This window comes from Notothenia coriiceps, unplaced genomic scaffold (assembly GCF_000735185.1).
Source record: "Notothenia coriiceps isolate Sejong01 unplaced genomic scaffold, NC01 NC01_scaffold00037939, whole genome shotgun sequence".
In the NCBI taxonomy this organism is placed as follows: domain Eukaryota; kingdom Metazoa; phylum Chordata; class Actinopteri; order Perciformes; family Nototheniidae; genus Notothenia; species Notothenia coriiceps.
Window position 1 is genome coordinate 315,005 of NW_011370640.1, and position 14,831 is coordinate 329,835.

A 14,831-nucleotide genomic window follows, 5' to 3' on the forward strand; every position below is an offset into this window, starting at 1 on the left:
GCGAGCCTATCCTGAATGGCGCACAGGCCCAGTATATAAGGCAGCTACGACCTCCGACCTCCTCCTTTTTCTCAATTCAGCGAGCAGTAACAACTGACACGTAAACAGAGGAAAGAAAGAAATCAAAATCAAGATCTCCCTTTGCAGCATCCCTGCCTCCCGTTCAGAGGCATGAGAGAGGCAAATCTATCATTCCAAGAGGCAGATTCTCTCTCCTCAGCAGAGATTCAGGCCCGGTTGGGCAAAACAGAACGGTGTCTGTTGTGCGTTCTCAAGACAGAGAGAAAGGGCCTATTCCCTGTGCTTCCTGGTTCCAAGAAGACTGAATTTCAGGCCAATTTGGATCTTTCGCAGCCTGAATCGGGACATTCCTGCAAAAAGTAATTTATGTCATCAATGATTATACTATCAAAACAGTTGGGGGGGCCGACCTCATGTCGAGAGGCGAGTGGAGGCTTCACTCGGAGGTGGTCAAGCAGGTCTGGACTCAGTTCGGGAGAACAGAGGTGGACCTGTTCGCCAATTGGCGCAACAGCCTTTGTGCCCTGTGGTTCTCCCTGGCCCGATGGGACAATCCGCCCTTGGGGGTGGACGCATTTGCACACGAGCCATGGCCAAGGAAGCTGCTTTACGCCTTTCCACCGATGCACCTTATGCCCCCCCCTCCTGGAGAGGGTGAGGCGGGAATGTCTGTCACTCATCCTAGTGGCCCCAGGTCGCCGCTTGGCGTCGTGGTACACGGAGGTGACACAGATGATGGGGGGCCAGCCCTGGACGGTTCCTCAGGTTTGGGGGGCGTTGTCTCAGGAAGCAGGTGCAATTGGGGCGTTACCCACTCTGGGCCAAATTCTCTAGGCTTGGCTCCTGAGAGGGACAGGCTGAGACAGGTGGGGCTGTCTGACAACGTTATTCAGACTATCCAGGCAGCAAGAGCAGGATCCATCACAGCCTGTTACAGGCCAAAGTGGGCGGGATTCCAGCGATAGTGTGAAGAAAGGAGTCTAGAGCCTCTGTCGTGAATGTTGGCCTCTATTCTATCCTACTTACAGATAATGGTGGACGCTGGTTCATTCCACAATTAAGTTGTATGCAGCAGCCATTTCGTCCTGCCATGAGGGATTTGGAGGCAGGTCAGCCTTCAGTCAGCCGCTTATGTCGCATTTTTTGCAGGGGGTCAGGAGGCAGCGCCCAGTAGTGCACTCCTCCTCCCGCAATGGGACCTGCCGTTGGTGCTCGAGACTCTGGTCACATAACCATTTGAGCCTCTGGAGCTCTCCTCCCTGAAAGCACTGTCATGGAAGACAGTGTTGCTACTTGCCTTGACTTCGGCCAAAAGAGTGTCCGAGCTGACCGCTCTGTCGGTGCACCCAAGTTGTCTTTTGATCCGGGGTGACCGTAGCGGGGTGACACTCAGACCGAACCCCTCCTTTGCTCCCAAGAGCCTAAGGAGTTTGTTCAGGTCAAGGGCTATTCAGTTAGGGCTTTAATATTCCACCCCATATTGGGGCCAGGGAGGCTAAAATTGCACCTCCTCTGCCCGGTGCGTGCGCTGGCATCTTATGTAGAGCGCACAGCCGCTATTAGGCGCACTGAACAGCTTGTGTGTGCTTTGGGGATGGTGTGGCTGGAAAGGCTCTCTCCAAGAGGTGCCTGACAGGATGGCTCTGCGAGTGCATTACACATGCCTATCGACGGGCGGGGAGAGCCCTCCCCACGGGGGTCCGTGCACAACTCTACACAGGCTGTGGCTGTGTCAACAGCCTTATTCAGCGGCGTGAGTGTAGAAGACATATGCACGGCGGCATCTTGGTCTACGCCAGGCCCCTTCATAAAGTTTTACCTCTTGGACATGTCTGGCTCCTTCTCGTCGTCTGTGCTTGCCGGGGCAACACATGACTGGTGAGAGGGGGGGCTGTGGGTCAGTAGGTATCTGACCCCCCCCTCCCTGGACATAATGCACTTATGTTTTTCCCATGCTCCTTGGGGACCTGGGAAACATGGTGCGCAGTGAGCCCCATACAGGGCCGGAGGACTTCCCAACTATTTTTTTCCATGCACACTCTACACGAGGTAAGCGTGTGTGAGTGTGCCTTATCCAAGCTGCGGCCCCGACTTCTCCACGGTTACAACCGGATGGGAGGAAGTGGGGGTGCGGTGGATGTTAGCCAAAAGCCGGTCAGAGGCAGTGTGATGGGTCGATGTTGTTGGACGACAGGGCATTTATACATCGGGGCTCCACACACTGTACCCATAGATTCCAGTAGAGGGCGGAGCCTGTGATATATAACGGGGGGTTACGTATTGTAACCCTAGTTATATAAGCACAGGCGGAGCCCTCTACCTGGGGTCCCTGTCTTTCCTATGCCGCTCGCTGAAGAGGGTGAAGGATAACGGTCGGGAGGCGTAGCCGCCTTATATACTGTGGGCCTGCGCGCGCATTCAGGTAGGCTCACCCTGATTGACCAGCTACATTTATGCAACTCAGTAGGTGAATGCATGCATAGCATGATAGAGAGTAGTACCCATAAAGTCCAGTAGAGGGCTCCACCTGTGCTTATATAACTAGGGTTACAATACGGAACCCCCCGTTATTCGATGGTCAGACTGAACAGGGGTCCGCTGTCTCGAACTTCCTCACAAAACGGCCACAACAGGCCAATCCAGCATTCAAACTTTACTACAGCTGGCTCTGTGCACTACACCAAGACTTCACATGTGAGACAGTTACCCACATGTTCTCACTTTGAGTTAAAATACTTATCAGTAACAGGAAACATGAGAAGAATCTTTTTGTAATGCTGGGTTTTATATCCTCAATCAAAGCAGTAACACATCTGAATTCTATTCAAATGCAGACTCCCGATCTTTTACTAAAAGCATCTGGGGCCCATTAGGAATAATATAGAATAATAACAGACTCCTATCACGCATGCTGCCCCTGTCTATTTCATTTTCTCAATTAAAATAGTAATAATAATCTTTTTCTAGCGCCTCTTCTACCTTCTCACTGTGTTTGTACTTACTAAAGTAGGTGGGATGTAGGCCTACTCACTTTCTTAGACGTTATTGTGCTTTCATGTATTCAGCATTTTATACTTCACAGAAAACTAAATAATAAGCCGACAATATTATTCCAGGAAAACACAAATATATGGATTATTTTGCCCTCTTATGGATAGTGTAGATAATCCTCCTCAGACAGTTCTGCTTGTTTTTTAGGGTAATCTATATTTAAGGATTTAGACAACTAAATATGATCGTATTGGTATTAGGTGTAGAAGCATTAGCCTTACAGAAGTATGGCCCTTTATGTTAAAGCAGCATTATTACGAAAATGCTCCATTGCAAGTTCAATAACTGCATTCAAAAGTAGATGTATAGCAGTGTTAGCAGCTAAATGTATTATGTCATATAACAGGATTCATTATTGCTGATGTGACTGGACAGTGTCAGTAGAATTTTAAAGTTCTAGCTGTATAGAGGAGGAACTAATTCTTACTGTTAATAATAACTGTCTTAGACACCAGCCTGCACACCCTGTCCATGGTATACAGACTGGTCTCACTTTTTACATTATATCAAATGTCTCTCAATAAAACAAAAAACTATCTGACTCGTCAATCAGGCCAGGAAGACAAATCAAGACAACCAACTCCAAAAAGGCAATCCAGATCTACTATCACTGTATCTTCTCAAGCCAACATTTCTGTTTCTGCCATCAGGCTTCAGATTGAAAGTCCCTACTGTCAGTCTCGTTGCCCCCTCCCCCCACCTCCAACACACACACACACACACACACACACACACACACACACACACACACACACACACACACATCTCATTTCAACCCTAAGCCCCTTTTCCAAGCATCAAGGATGATTTTAGGGACATTCTGCAACCATCGCCCTCAGCAGCACTGTAACTCATTTTAATGTATATATATTAATGAATTGTTAAAACTACTGAATAACATGCATTGTTGTGATATTTTAATGGGCTACATGCCATCGAAAGAACAATCCACTTAGCAATTTTATTATGATTGCCCTTTGTCACTTTAAGACTTTAAGATGCATAACTGTAATGTATTGTGAGTGAACCTGTTATGTTGTGCATGTTGAGTGTTGTCTTAAATGCTGGTGCCAAAGACACACTTCGATTTCATGCATATTTATGGACAAAAGAAGTCATATGAATCTGAACCTATACTAATATCTCAGATTTAATTGGTTGTATAACTCTTAAACCATGTGATGGCATAAACGTACAAACCCAACATCTAAAAAATAATTATAGATTTGTAAAGTAGCATAACATTAAAATAGTACTTGTATTTGAGTAATTGTAATTTGAGTAATTGTACCACTGAATAATAGCAGAAAGCAACACTTTGCTCAGTTTAAGGAACGATATATTTTTTCATTCAAACAAAAAGTTGTTTTACTCCTCACATTTGAAACGTCAGGGGCAGAGCCTTTTCCTCTATGACCCCCTCCCTCCTGAACAAGCTTCCTGTCATTGTCAGAGGAACACACACTGTGTCAGTATTTATAGGCAGATTCAAAACTGTAAGGAAATCTGACAACCTGATTCACAACCCACCTTTCACTTTCTAAATCCCCCTGCACTTTGTCTTTATTTACTGCACGCTGCCCTAGTGCGCGTGCCTCATCTCCACAAATATATTTGTATTGCTCTCCGCCTCCAATATTGCATGAAAGATGAACTGCTTTTCTACAGTACCACACTAAATATAACAAAATCCCATCACTTAAGTGGGCTGGTTATGGGGGTATCACTGACAGATTGTATATAAATAAATGATACACAGTTTACAAATCTTCAGCCTGCCATAAAATGAATTACATCACTTGACGTGCAAGATGTGCATTTGGTTCTTGGTTATAACAGACTAAACACAACTCCCTGTGTTAGCTTTCAGTAGTGAAATAACATGTCACATTGCAGTGACATTTCTCTGGTAGATACTGAACTGAAAATAATTTAATAAATCACTTTTGGGTATCAAAACCCCAAACCACAACAACATTCCACAGGCTTCTTTCTGCCTTTGAACCTCTTCCACGGGATACTTTAAAACCCATATTTTGGCTCCATCTTGTGGACAACATATGTAAAAGCTCAATAAATAGGTATTGATTTAAAGTCCTTTCATGTATGAGCTAAACATATTAGATCTGAAAGTATAATGTTTACCAAGTGACTTTGATTTATTACTATTTTTTCATTATGGTTATGTAGAAAAGGTTTGAAGCAGATAAACCATTCCGCTGGACATAATATTCTTAACATCACTCTTAGTTCATCTGTAAGTTCTGCTGCAGAATGTATTAATTAGTGATCTCGATTAGTGATCATTTGTTATTCCATTATAGCTTGCTTTTACCAATCCTTACATTGAAACATTTAAAAATTGTGACAGTTTTTAAATTCAGCCCACTCCAAGGTGAGCATGTTTTTATTCCATTTGGATACCATCATGAGAATAGTAAAAGTACAGACACTCACACCTGGCAGGGTTATTTAAAGACTTCCAGCTCACAGTTCAGTACATTTCTAAATGATACAATAGTTATAGATTTATCATGGATCATATTATGTTGTTTGTTAAGCTTTAATGAAATATATGAGATGAAATATTTTTCTTTCTTTTTTTAAATAAGTGTGCTACAGTAGACAGTATGTTTAAGGAAAACCTTTGAGACAATAACCTCAAAGTGAAAATGAAAATGTATTTACTTTGCATGTCTAATATTACTTTAATGTTTAATCTTGTTGTGCTTTTTCATTAGATTGTGTATATATACACACATGTGTTTCTGTGTAATTTTTGTTTTAACTGCTAATTTTATATTATTGCAATATGTTAACTGACCTGAAATAAAAACAAATTCCAGCTCACAGGAAGTAAACTCATGTGTAGTTCGTGTCACCCTGGTAAAGCCCCAATGCGCCCCACTCTTTTAAAGAAATCTGAACTCTTCATTCTATATACTAAGAACAAATACAATTTAAACGTATGTGCTTGTGTAAATCGTCCATATTCGTATTATCGTTTGACATTTCCAGTGTTAAAAACCTCTGAATAAAACAAATACTATAAAATACACTAAACTTAGAAGCTAGGGAAGTGCTACAAGTGTTATAATTGAATAAAAAATGTCATTTTATAACATTAAAATAAAAAATATATTGGCGGTACATCACAGGATTCGTATGGTCACTTTTTGGTAAAGAGCATAGTAAAAAGGGGCTGGTTGTTTTTACGTGTTCGTCGAAGCCAAGTTTTTCGCTTCTGTGTCAGAGCTTGAAAGCACCACCCCGCCCAGGTTCCAGTTTTGCGTTCGTGTCGACACACTGCTCCTCGGCTAGCAGCCGGACAGCCACTGGCACGTCCGAGGAGACACCGAGACGAGTAGTGACATTATTTAAAAGAGAGTTGGTGTCCCTGCACCCACGAGTCACTATTCCTGTCAACCGACAATCATCCAGGGTCCTTCTGTTACATCGAGTTGCCATTTTGTTCAACTCACAACAAATGTTTACCTTGTGCTTTAGAAATTAGGTTCAATCTACACATGTACAGGAGACACAGTGGGATTTATGTTTTGCATGACAGAAAAATGTTTTAGGCGTCTTTCTCTGCAGAATATCGAAATGCTACATGTGTAGTTAGTGTTTTGACCAATCCGTTGTAGAGCCTCGGTAGAGGGGTATAAATGTGAGGCGGTTGCCGTAGAAACGTGCCACTGAAGAGTTGAACGCAAGAGCCCGTGATAATCGTAAGGTAATTCTAGCGCGGTAATTCGTAGTAAATGCCATATTTACCAAACGTGAATTAATGTTATGGTAACTTGTGTTGTCCTGCTAATGACTGAACAATTTGCGACAGTTGTCATAAGTTGGAAAGGAGCCCACGAGGTTAAACACGACTACATCCTAACAGCTAACGCTAGCTAAACGTTAGCTGAGGTAGCTAAGCTAACTAGATGCTTCCTAACAGGTATTGAATTAAGCTGCTCTCGATGGACTGTATCGCCGTGTTTGTGGCAAAAAAACAGATCTGTACATAAGATAACAATGTGAAAATATCTCGTTAGTGCAGTGTCGGCTGTCAGTTAAGTCGCCTGGAAACTATAGTACATGTATTCAATGTCCTCAATATGTATTGGCAGCTAGCTAATATGATTATTTATGCCACGAAAGCGTAATTCACAACATTTATTGGCCGGGATTACATCTACACCTTTCAAATAGAGCACTATAACTAGCTCCCCTAGCCTCTCGTTTCCCCCGATAACTTGCTCTGGAGGTTAGCTGAGATGGTAGCTATTAGCTAACCGGTGGGCGTGGTGGCTTCACGTATTGGCCTGATCACTGTCAACAGCGCAGCCATGCTTTCTGCTCAACACCACACATTACATCTGAAAACAACTATAAGTTCAAGCCTTCTATTAAACCAAGCCTGCAACAGCTTACTGAATCTAATTTTAACATTAGGTAAAGGTAATGTTTAGTTAAAATAATGATTTAAAATGCATAGTCTTTTGTCAGGTTGAGTGATTCAGGTCTCCAAAATCTGCGATGAAGTTAATGATTTTTGTGTGGTGAAACTTTCTAAATTATTTAATTATTAATTCAATTTTTCTGATGTTCATTTTTTTAAGAGTGGAAAAGATCTAAAAAAAAAAACGTTTTCATTGAAGCTTTTTAAACTTACAAGAAAAAACATCATTTGCATCCTCCATACTTTCTATCATATCACTTAGTACCACTAAATGCATTGCAATGTCACCTAGGGCTGTGCGATTATGGCAAAAATCATAATCACGATTATTTTGGTCAATAATTGATATCACGATTATTAAAAAAAATTATCCATTTACTTTGAAAACATCCATTTATTGAAAAAAAAATGTGAACAGTATGTTTTTAACAGTTGATTACCCTGAACTTTAAGTATAATTCAACTGAAAAAACAATTTAAAAAAAACAATTACATATATTTAAAAAAAATAATACAATTATTAATCGTTTTATTTCGATTACATTGTTTTCGTAATCGTTGCAAGCCAAAATCGTAATCGAGATTAAAATAAGATTAATTGCATAGCCCTAGTGTCACCTAATAATAAACAACTGAATATTAAATGATTGAATACACAAACTCCTGTCAAGTGCATTGACCAATTGTTTCAGCTGCACGTCCAAAAACATGAATGTCAGAATAGTGGTTTATGTTTTAAATAATTGTAATTCCCTGAGTTCATCTATATCTGTTTTATTTTAACATCTAAATCAAAATAAGCTTAGATTCTCATTGTTCATTTATTTGGCTTGGTTTTCATGAAAATAACTGGTATTTTGGGCAAAACATTTTGAAAGATGAACTGTGAACAGGCAAACTGTGACAACCCTGTTTATGGAAATGTCTATCGATCAAAAGTGATTCCATTACCTGTTACTGTTTCACTTATTGTCATACTCAAAAGTGCTTTGGAAACATGGTCTGGTTAAAGGCTCATGAGCCCCTACTGTTCTCTTCTGATGGTGTTGCTATCCATTCAACTAGCATTTTATATATAGGCTTCTGCTGGTGATTTATTATTTGTGAACATCCAGTCAACTGACTAATTTGTTCAGATAAACAAATCAGAGAATTGATGATACTGCAATCTTGTTGGTGTTGCTTATTTGACATTACCCCAGCCTTGCTGTGTCTTTATAAGGAAGCAATATTGAGCATACTGCAATCAATAAGCTATTTATTTTCAGTATACTATGCTGGAGAGGTTAGGATGAGTGCTGAGACTTAAAACTTCTGAACTTCTTGGCATCCTATGTTTTTGTTCTCACTATCTACAAGAATCTACAAGAAGAACTTTTGGGATCGTTGTTTGCTGTTTCAAGACACACATGCAGGTGATCACATCCCCCTGTGTCTGCTGGCTGCCTGATTCTCAACATTGTTTCATGTTGAAATGATCATGATCAGACTATATTTTGTGAGGGATGGACCTGTTGAAGCATATTGACTATTTTAGTACAGTATTGGCTTGACTTTAAATTGCCATCTTACCAACTAGCACTTTCAAATGTTGGACTGAACAGTGTTGCGTTGCATTGTGGGTAATGTAGGGCACCAGGATTTATGAATTCTGTTGTAAGTTAGAATATGTTTCAGCCCTGTTGTAGTATTAAGCAGTGACTGACTAGTTTTTTGGGTGTTTTTTCAGTATATACCCAATATCTATGTTTACTGAAGCGCCTACTTTCTTCGTCTTTAGGAAAACCTGTGATGAACACCAAATTGCTGCAAAGCATTCAACATACTCTTCATGGCCTTCAGACAAAACAATGTCTGGTGTAAAAGTCTGTCCCACTGTGAACGGAAACCCCCCTCCCCCAGAGGTCATAAACCCTAAGAACCCTGGAAGTGACACCAACCAGCTGCAGTACCTGGAGAAAGTGGTGATCAAAGCCTTATGGAAGCATAACTTCTCATGGCCCTTTCGCCAGCCTGTGGATGCTGTGGCACTGGGCCTGCCGGTAAGTCATGAGATTACTCTAGCATCATGTTTTTCTGGTTTCAGGTTGTTATGGTGGAGTCGCTTCTTTAGACTTTGATCTGTGAAGGAAGGGTTTTGTATTCATTCTAGTGTATTCGTTGTCTTTCAGGATTATTATACAATCATCACAAAGCCTATGGATCTGACCAGTATAGAAAAGCGTCTCCAGAACAAATACTACTGTGGAGCACTTGACTGTGTACAAGACTTCAACAACATGTTCACCAACTGCTATATGTACAATCGGGTAAGAGAATACTGTTGTGGTGCTGTCAAATGCACCAACGTCAAACTGCCCCCACAGAAGTAATGGACATATAGAAAATTAACAGTGAGGAAGTGTTGTACATTTCAAGCAGTTCTATGAACTGATATAATGTCCACTTATTGCTGTTCTATCATAAGGAGAGGGTTCACACCCAGAGACATTTTATTTGAGGCTATTACAGTGCTGGAGATTATTTCTGCAGTTCAAACAGGATTGGTATATCAATACATGCTTTACTAAGTTATTTTATTACGCACCTTCTCTTTCTACAGCCTGGAGATGACATTGTTTTTATGGCACAGACCCTAGAGAAGCTTTTTCTGCAGAAACTGTCCGACATGCCTAAAGAAGAGTTTGAACTTACAGCAAACAATACAAAGGAACCAGTGAAGGGATGGAAGAACCATACAGGTATCATGCACACCCCTAGTCCCAACCGCAAGGAAGTAGTTCTAGTTTAATTTGAAATGGTTTCTCATATTGTGCATGCGTTCCTCTTTGCCTCAGCTCATGCAGGTTCAGTAAAGCACAGATCCCTTATGTCAGAAGTTGTTCTCCAGCAGACTGTTACAGTCATTCCAACTGATGTGCCTAAATGTATCCCACCCTACCAGCTCTCTCTACAAATTGATCCCACAGTAAGTATTTCATTACTTTGAAAGTAGATTTTACACTTTACATTCCGACGTTTAAACACCGGTGTTCAACATGTTGAAAAGATTTTTGTCTTTTTTGCTAGATTTTTACAATGAATACCCTATATATATTCATGTTGCATTGTTGGAGGAGACTGGGACTGTAGCTATTGTGCATATGACGATAATGCTTTGAATCTATTATAATTTACAATTCAATTCTGATGCTTGACTCGTTAATTCAGTACGAAAAGTTGTATTTGTTTTCTTACGAGTGACAGCTTCAAAGAAAAAAAGGTAAAGCTCCTTGTGGCCAAAACGATGAGGATCTCTTGTGCTCTCCTGTAGTGTGTTATATAGGTTTGTGTGCATGTACATGATCTGCAAAGGCTAACATTCCAGAGGGAGTTTCTCTCCTCCACACTCCCCCACCTGAAATGTGATTCGATTTGGCTTGTACACATTGTATGTGACAGGCTGAGGGGAGGGACATCTCGTGTGTTGTTAACCAATTGCAACAGAGCCGGCCTGCTAACCAATCAGAGCAGATAGGGCTCTGGTTTCAGACAGAGGGGGAAAAGAGGTGCTGCAGCACAGGCAGTATGAGCATTTTTTAAGACTGACAACTTCCCAATTTGAGAGGGTTAGATACTCATTGGAGTTGGAAGCAGTATTACAATAAATCCTAAATGTATCATTCATAGAATTTGGACAATACAATTGGTCTATGTGCCTACAGGCCAACTTATCTCATAACAAAAAAAAAATGGTCAATCATTCTTCCTACAGCTTTTTTAAACTAAAATAGTAATTTACTCTAAATGTGCAATATGTTTCTAAATACCCAGGTAAAAAAAGGTTTTAAAAGGAAAGCAGATCCCACATCCTCCACCACCTCCGTCATCTGCCGCAGGGAGGAATCCCTCTCTGAGAAACATTCAGCACCGTGTGCGTTATTGTCCAGGAGAGGCAGTGGAAGGCCCATCAAACCTCCTCTGAAGAAAGACTTACCTGCCTGTGAGAGCAAGGTGCGCCTGTCTGAGCAGCTGAGGTTCTGTAACGACATGCTGAAGGAGATGCTGTCCAAGAGACACTATGCCTATGCCTGGCCCTTTTACACTCCTGTTGATGCTGTGTCTCTGGGCCTGCATGACTACCATGACATCATCAAGCAGCCTATGGACCTCGGCAACATCAGGGTAAGAATATTTGGATGATTAGCATATTATGTTACTTTCAATATATGTCCGATCAATTTTCATCAAAGTCTTATTTTCTCAGAAAAAGATGGATCAAAGGGAGTATGAAAAGGCAAAGGAATTTGCAGCTGATGTACGCCTGATGTTCTCCAACTGTTACAAATACAATCCACCGTCACACGAGGTGGTTTACATGGCAAGAAAACTGCAGGTATATATTTCTCGTTCTTTAAAATCACTATGCTAATACGAAAAGGTACCATGTGGAAATGTTTTGAAAGCAAACTTTTGTATGTTTCCCATTCAAATGCATTTCGTATATGCTTAAGGTTTCATAAATGTCCAGAATGTATAATCTTCTTCATTAAATGTTTGCAACCTCCATTTTTGGAAGAATTTTAAACCTACACTGTGAACATCAACATGTGCTTGCTAGCAGAAGCCTTCCTCCTTGTCTTGTTTGGTACGTTGAAGGTCACAGCGTTATATTTCCTGGAATGTTAGCACCGCCACCTTTTGTTCGGTAGAATGGAGTGCAGCTAAGCCCACATACAGTGCATGTAACAAAATGAGGACCCACCCTTAATGTCAATGCTCTATAGCTTTACTCCTGGTCGAATGGTACCTGCAGTTTTGTTTATCTGCAGAAATGATTTAGGTTAAAATGAAATGGTCACTATTTGTGGTGATAACCGATTTACTGTACTGATTATTAGTAATTAGCCTAGGCCACATCTCACTGAACTGCTGTAGGTTTTGTCTGTGGCATTTTCTTCTGATGTAGACACTCAAGCTATAGAGAAAAATGTCAGCTATGTATATGTTGCCAATTTAATATCTAACTATAATTTTCATGTTTGCTGAGAACCGTGTATGCTACACAGAAATATTAGGTTAACAATAACCATAGGATCACTAACAGAGTTCTTTATAAATGTCCATGAACTGTGATCCCTACTAGGCCATACTGAAATCAAAGCATTAGTAGTGGTGTTATCATTTCTAACTACTTCAAAACGTATTTTGAATTTTATATAAACAGGACGTCTTTGAGGCCCGATATCTGAAGGTTCCCGAAGGAGTAGATGTTTGTCCCATACCTCGTCAGCAACTCGAGAAAGGAAAGTCAGAGCGAGTTGGAAGTGTGTCAACATCAGCCAGCTCTGAAAGCGACAGCTCCTCAGAGGCAGAGAGTTCCTCAGGAGGGGTGTCGGTTCAGCTGGCCAATCTAGAGGAACAGGTTGGTAGAAACATGCCAGTAACCGAGCAAATGGCTTTTTCACAAGTTCTTCACTTCAGTGCATTTCACCTTATTGGCTCATTAATGTCTGGCTTTTCAGTTGGAAGCTGTCCGCAATGAGCTGAAGAGACTTGCCCAAGAGCCTGTGATGAAACATAAGAAGAAAGCAAAGTTGAAAAAAGAAAAAAAAGCTAAAGAAAAGGATATCGCTAGATTAAAGCACATATCCTCGAAATACAAATCTATGGTAGAAAAACTGGCCAACCGCAAAAGCTCTACTTTGTAAGTGAACCCACTTTTATATTATATTTTATACTTTGAACAGGGAATTTTGAAGTAATTTTTTTGAAAACAGATGCTGAGTTAACATTAGATGTTTTTGTATATTTGTCTAGGCACGGCAACAGACACAATATTCATGGGGTACCTTTAACGTGTGAGGATGAGGTCCCATCAATTCCAGTGACTTACCAGGAGAAGAGGCAGCTGAAATCGGACGTCGACAAGCTGCCTGGTGACAAACTGGGCAAGTTGGTGAAGATCATCCATGCCAGGGAGAACTGCCTGCAAGACTCTTCTATGGAGGAGATTGAAGTTGACTTCGAAATGCTCAAGCCTTCCACGCTGAGGGCCCTGCAGAGGTTTGTTGCAGCGTGTCTGAGGAAGGTCAACAAGAAAGCTTGTAGTAAGTCCTTGCTTAAGCTTTCCTATTTCAGCAAATATACCTCTTCTTTTGACAGAATCTGTTTAACTGTAGAATGCTTAATGATGATGGAGGGTTATTATGTCTTCCTCCTGCAGAAACGAAGCTGGTCACAGGAGGAATGCAGACCGGGAAACTAAAGAATGCCTGTGCATCTCAGGTTGCCAGTAAAGAGCAGCACTTAATTAAGAATAAACAGCAACCGCGTAAGATCTGGATTTGATTAACAATGTGATACCCCCTTTACAGCTTGCACTTACATGCTATTTGGGTGATTGGATTGCATTTGGATAGGGTTTGACCACATGGAAGTACAAGTGTAAATGCACTCAAAATATGACTCGCAAATCTACATGCTCCTGAAAATAAATGACCCAAACCCTCTGCAACGTCTGTCTGACTGTCTGCAGGACATCAGAGCCTGGATGGCCTTGAACTTTTTAAAATGCAATGAATAAAAGTCCTAGGTGATAATGTTTGGACCCAGTGGTGGCCCCAATGCCCTGTCTGTGCTGGATTCTCTTGTCCCATATGTGAAACCCATTGTAACAAACCTGGGTGTACGGATTGATCGTGATTTGAAACTAGACGAACAGATCAATTTTGTGGTAAAATCCAGCTTTTTTCAGCTAAGAATTTTAGGGTCAAGCCTTTCGTTTCTTTGAATGACTTTGAGAGAGTAATACATTGTTTTATATCCACTAAACTGGATTACTGCAATGCTCTGTACATTGGAGTAGGCCAGGCTTCCCTGTCTCGCCTAGAGCTGGTCCAGAATGCTGCTGCACGCCTCCTTACAAGGACAGGCAGGCGTGAACATATTACGCCTGTAACTCGCCTCTTTACATTGGCTACCAGTCAGTTTTAGAATAAAATGTTATTGTTTGCATACAACGCCCTAAACCGGTTAGCACCGCACCGTACCTGGCAGATCTTTTAAAAACCCATAGCAGACCGCACATCGGTCACTGAGGTCTGCTGACAGACTCCTTTGGCCGTCCCAAAATCAAGGTTAGTAGCAGGCGAGGAGACGAAGAGCGCCTTTGCTGTTGGCAGCCTCCAAAGTTATGGAACGAATTGCCACCATCCAGGTTAGACTCTGGCTTCCAACTCTGCCTGTTTCGTAAATCTCGTTTAAAAACCCACTCCTTTCCTTGCATTTACATACCAGGTAATGACAATACATTGGGCATTTA

At 41.4% G+C, this 14,831-nt stretch overlaps 2 protein-coding genes across 2 annotated transcripts in view; both read left to right on the forward strand.

The window, feature by feature from the left end:
• The window catches only part of LOC104967913 (junctophilin-1-like), a 53,654-nt gene that overhangs the window by 31,014 nt on the left and 7,809 nt on the right, over positions 1 to 14,831 (forward strand). The window lies entirely within an intron of this gene.
• LOC104967914 (bromodomain testis-specific protein-like) overlaps positions 6,792 to 14,831 on the forward strand; it is a 41,887-nt gene continuing 33,847 nt past the window's right edge. The window contains exons 1-12 of the mRNA XM_010797452.1: positions 6,792 to 6,808; positions 8,888 to 8,943; positions 9,309 to 9,570; positions 9,700 to 9,837; positions 10,131 to 10,269; positions 10,366 to 10,496; positions 11,342 to 11,692; positions 11,775 to 11,903; positions 12,735 to 12,932; positions 13,033 to 13,214; positions 13,328 to 13,617; positions 13,734 to 13,841. Of these exons, the coding sequence (XP_010795754.1) occupies positions 9,379 to 9,570; positions 9,700 to 9,837; positions 10,131 to 10,269; positions 10,366 to 10,496; positions 11,342 to 11,692; positions 11,775 to 11,903; positions 12,735 to 12,932; positions 13,033 to 13,214; positions 13,328 to 13,617; positions 13,734 to 13,841 (1,858 nt within the window). The 5' untranslated portion in view covers positions 6,792 to 6,808; positions 8,888 to 8,943; positions 9,309 to 9,378. The remainder of the gene's footprint in view (positions 6,809 to 8,887; positions 8,944 to 9,308; positions 9,571 to 9,699; positions 9,838 to 10,130; positions 10,270 to 10,365; positions 10,497 to 11,341; positions 11,693 to 11,774; positions 11,904 to 12,734; positions 12,933 to 13,032; positions 13,215 to 13,327; positions 13,618 to 13,733; positions 13,842 to 14,831) is intronic.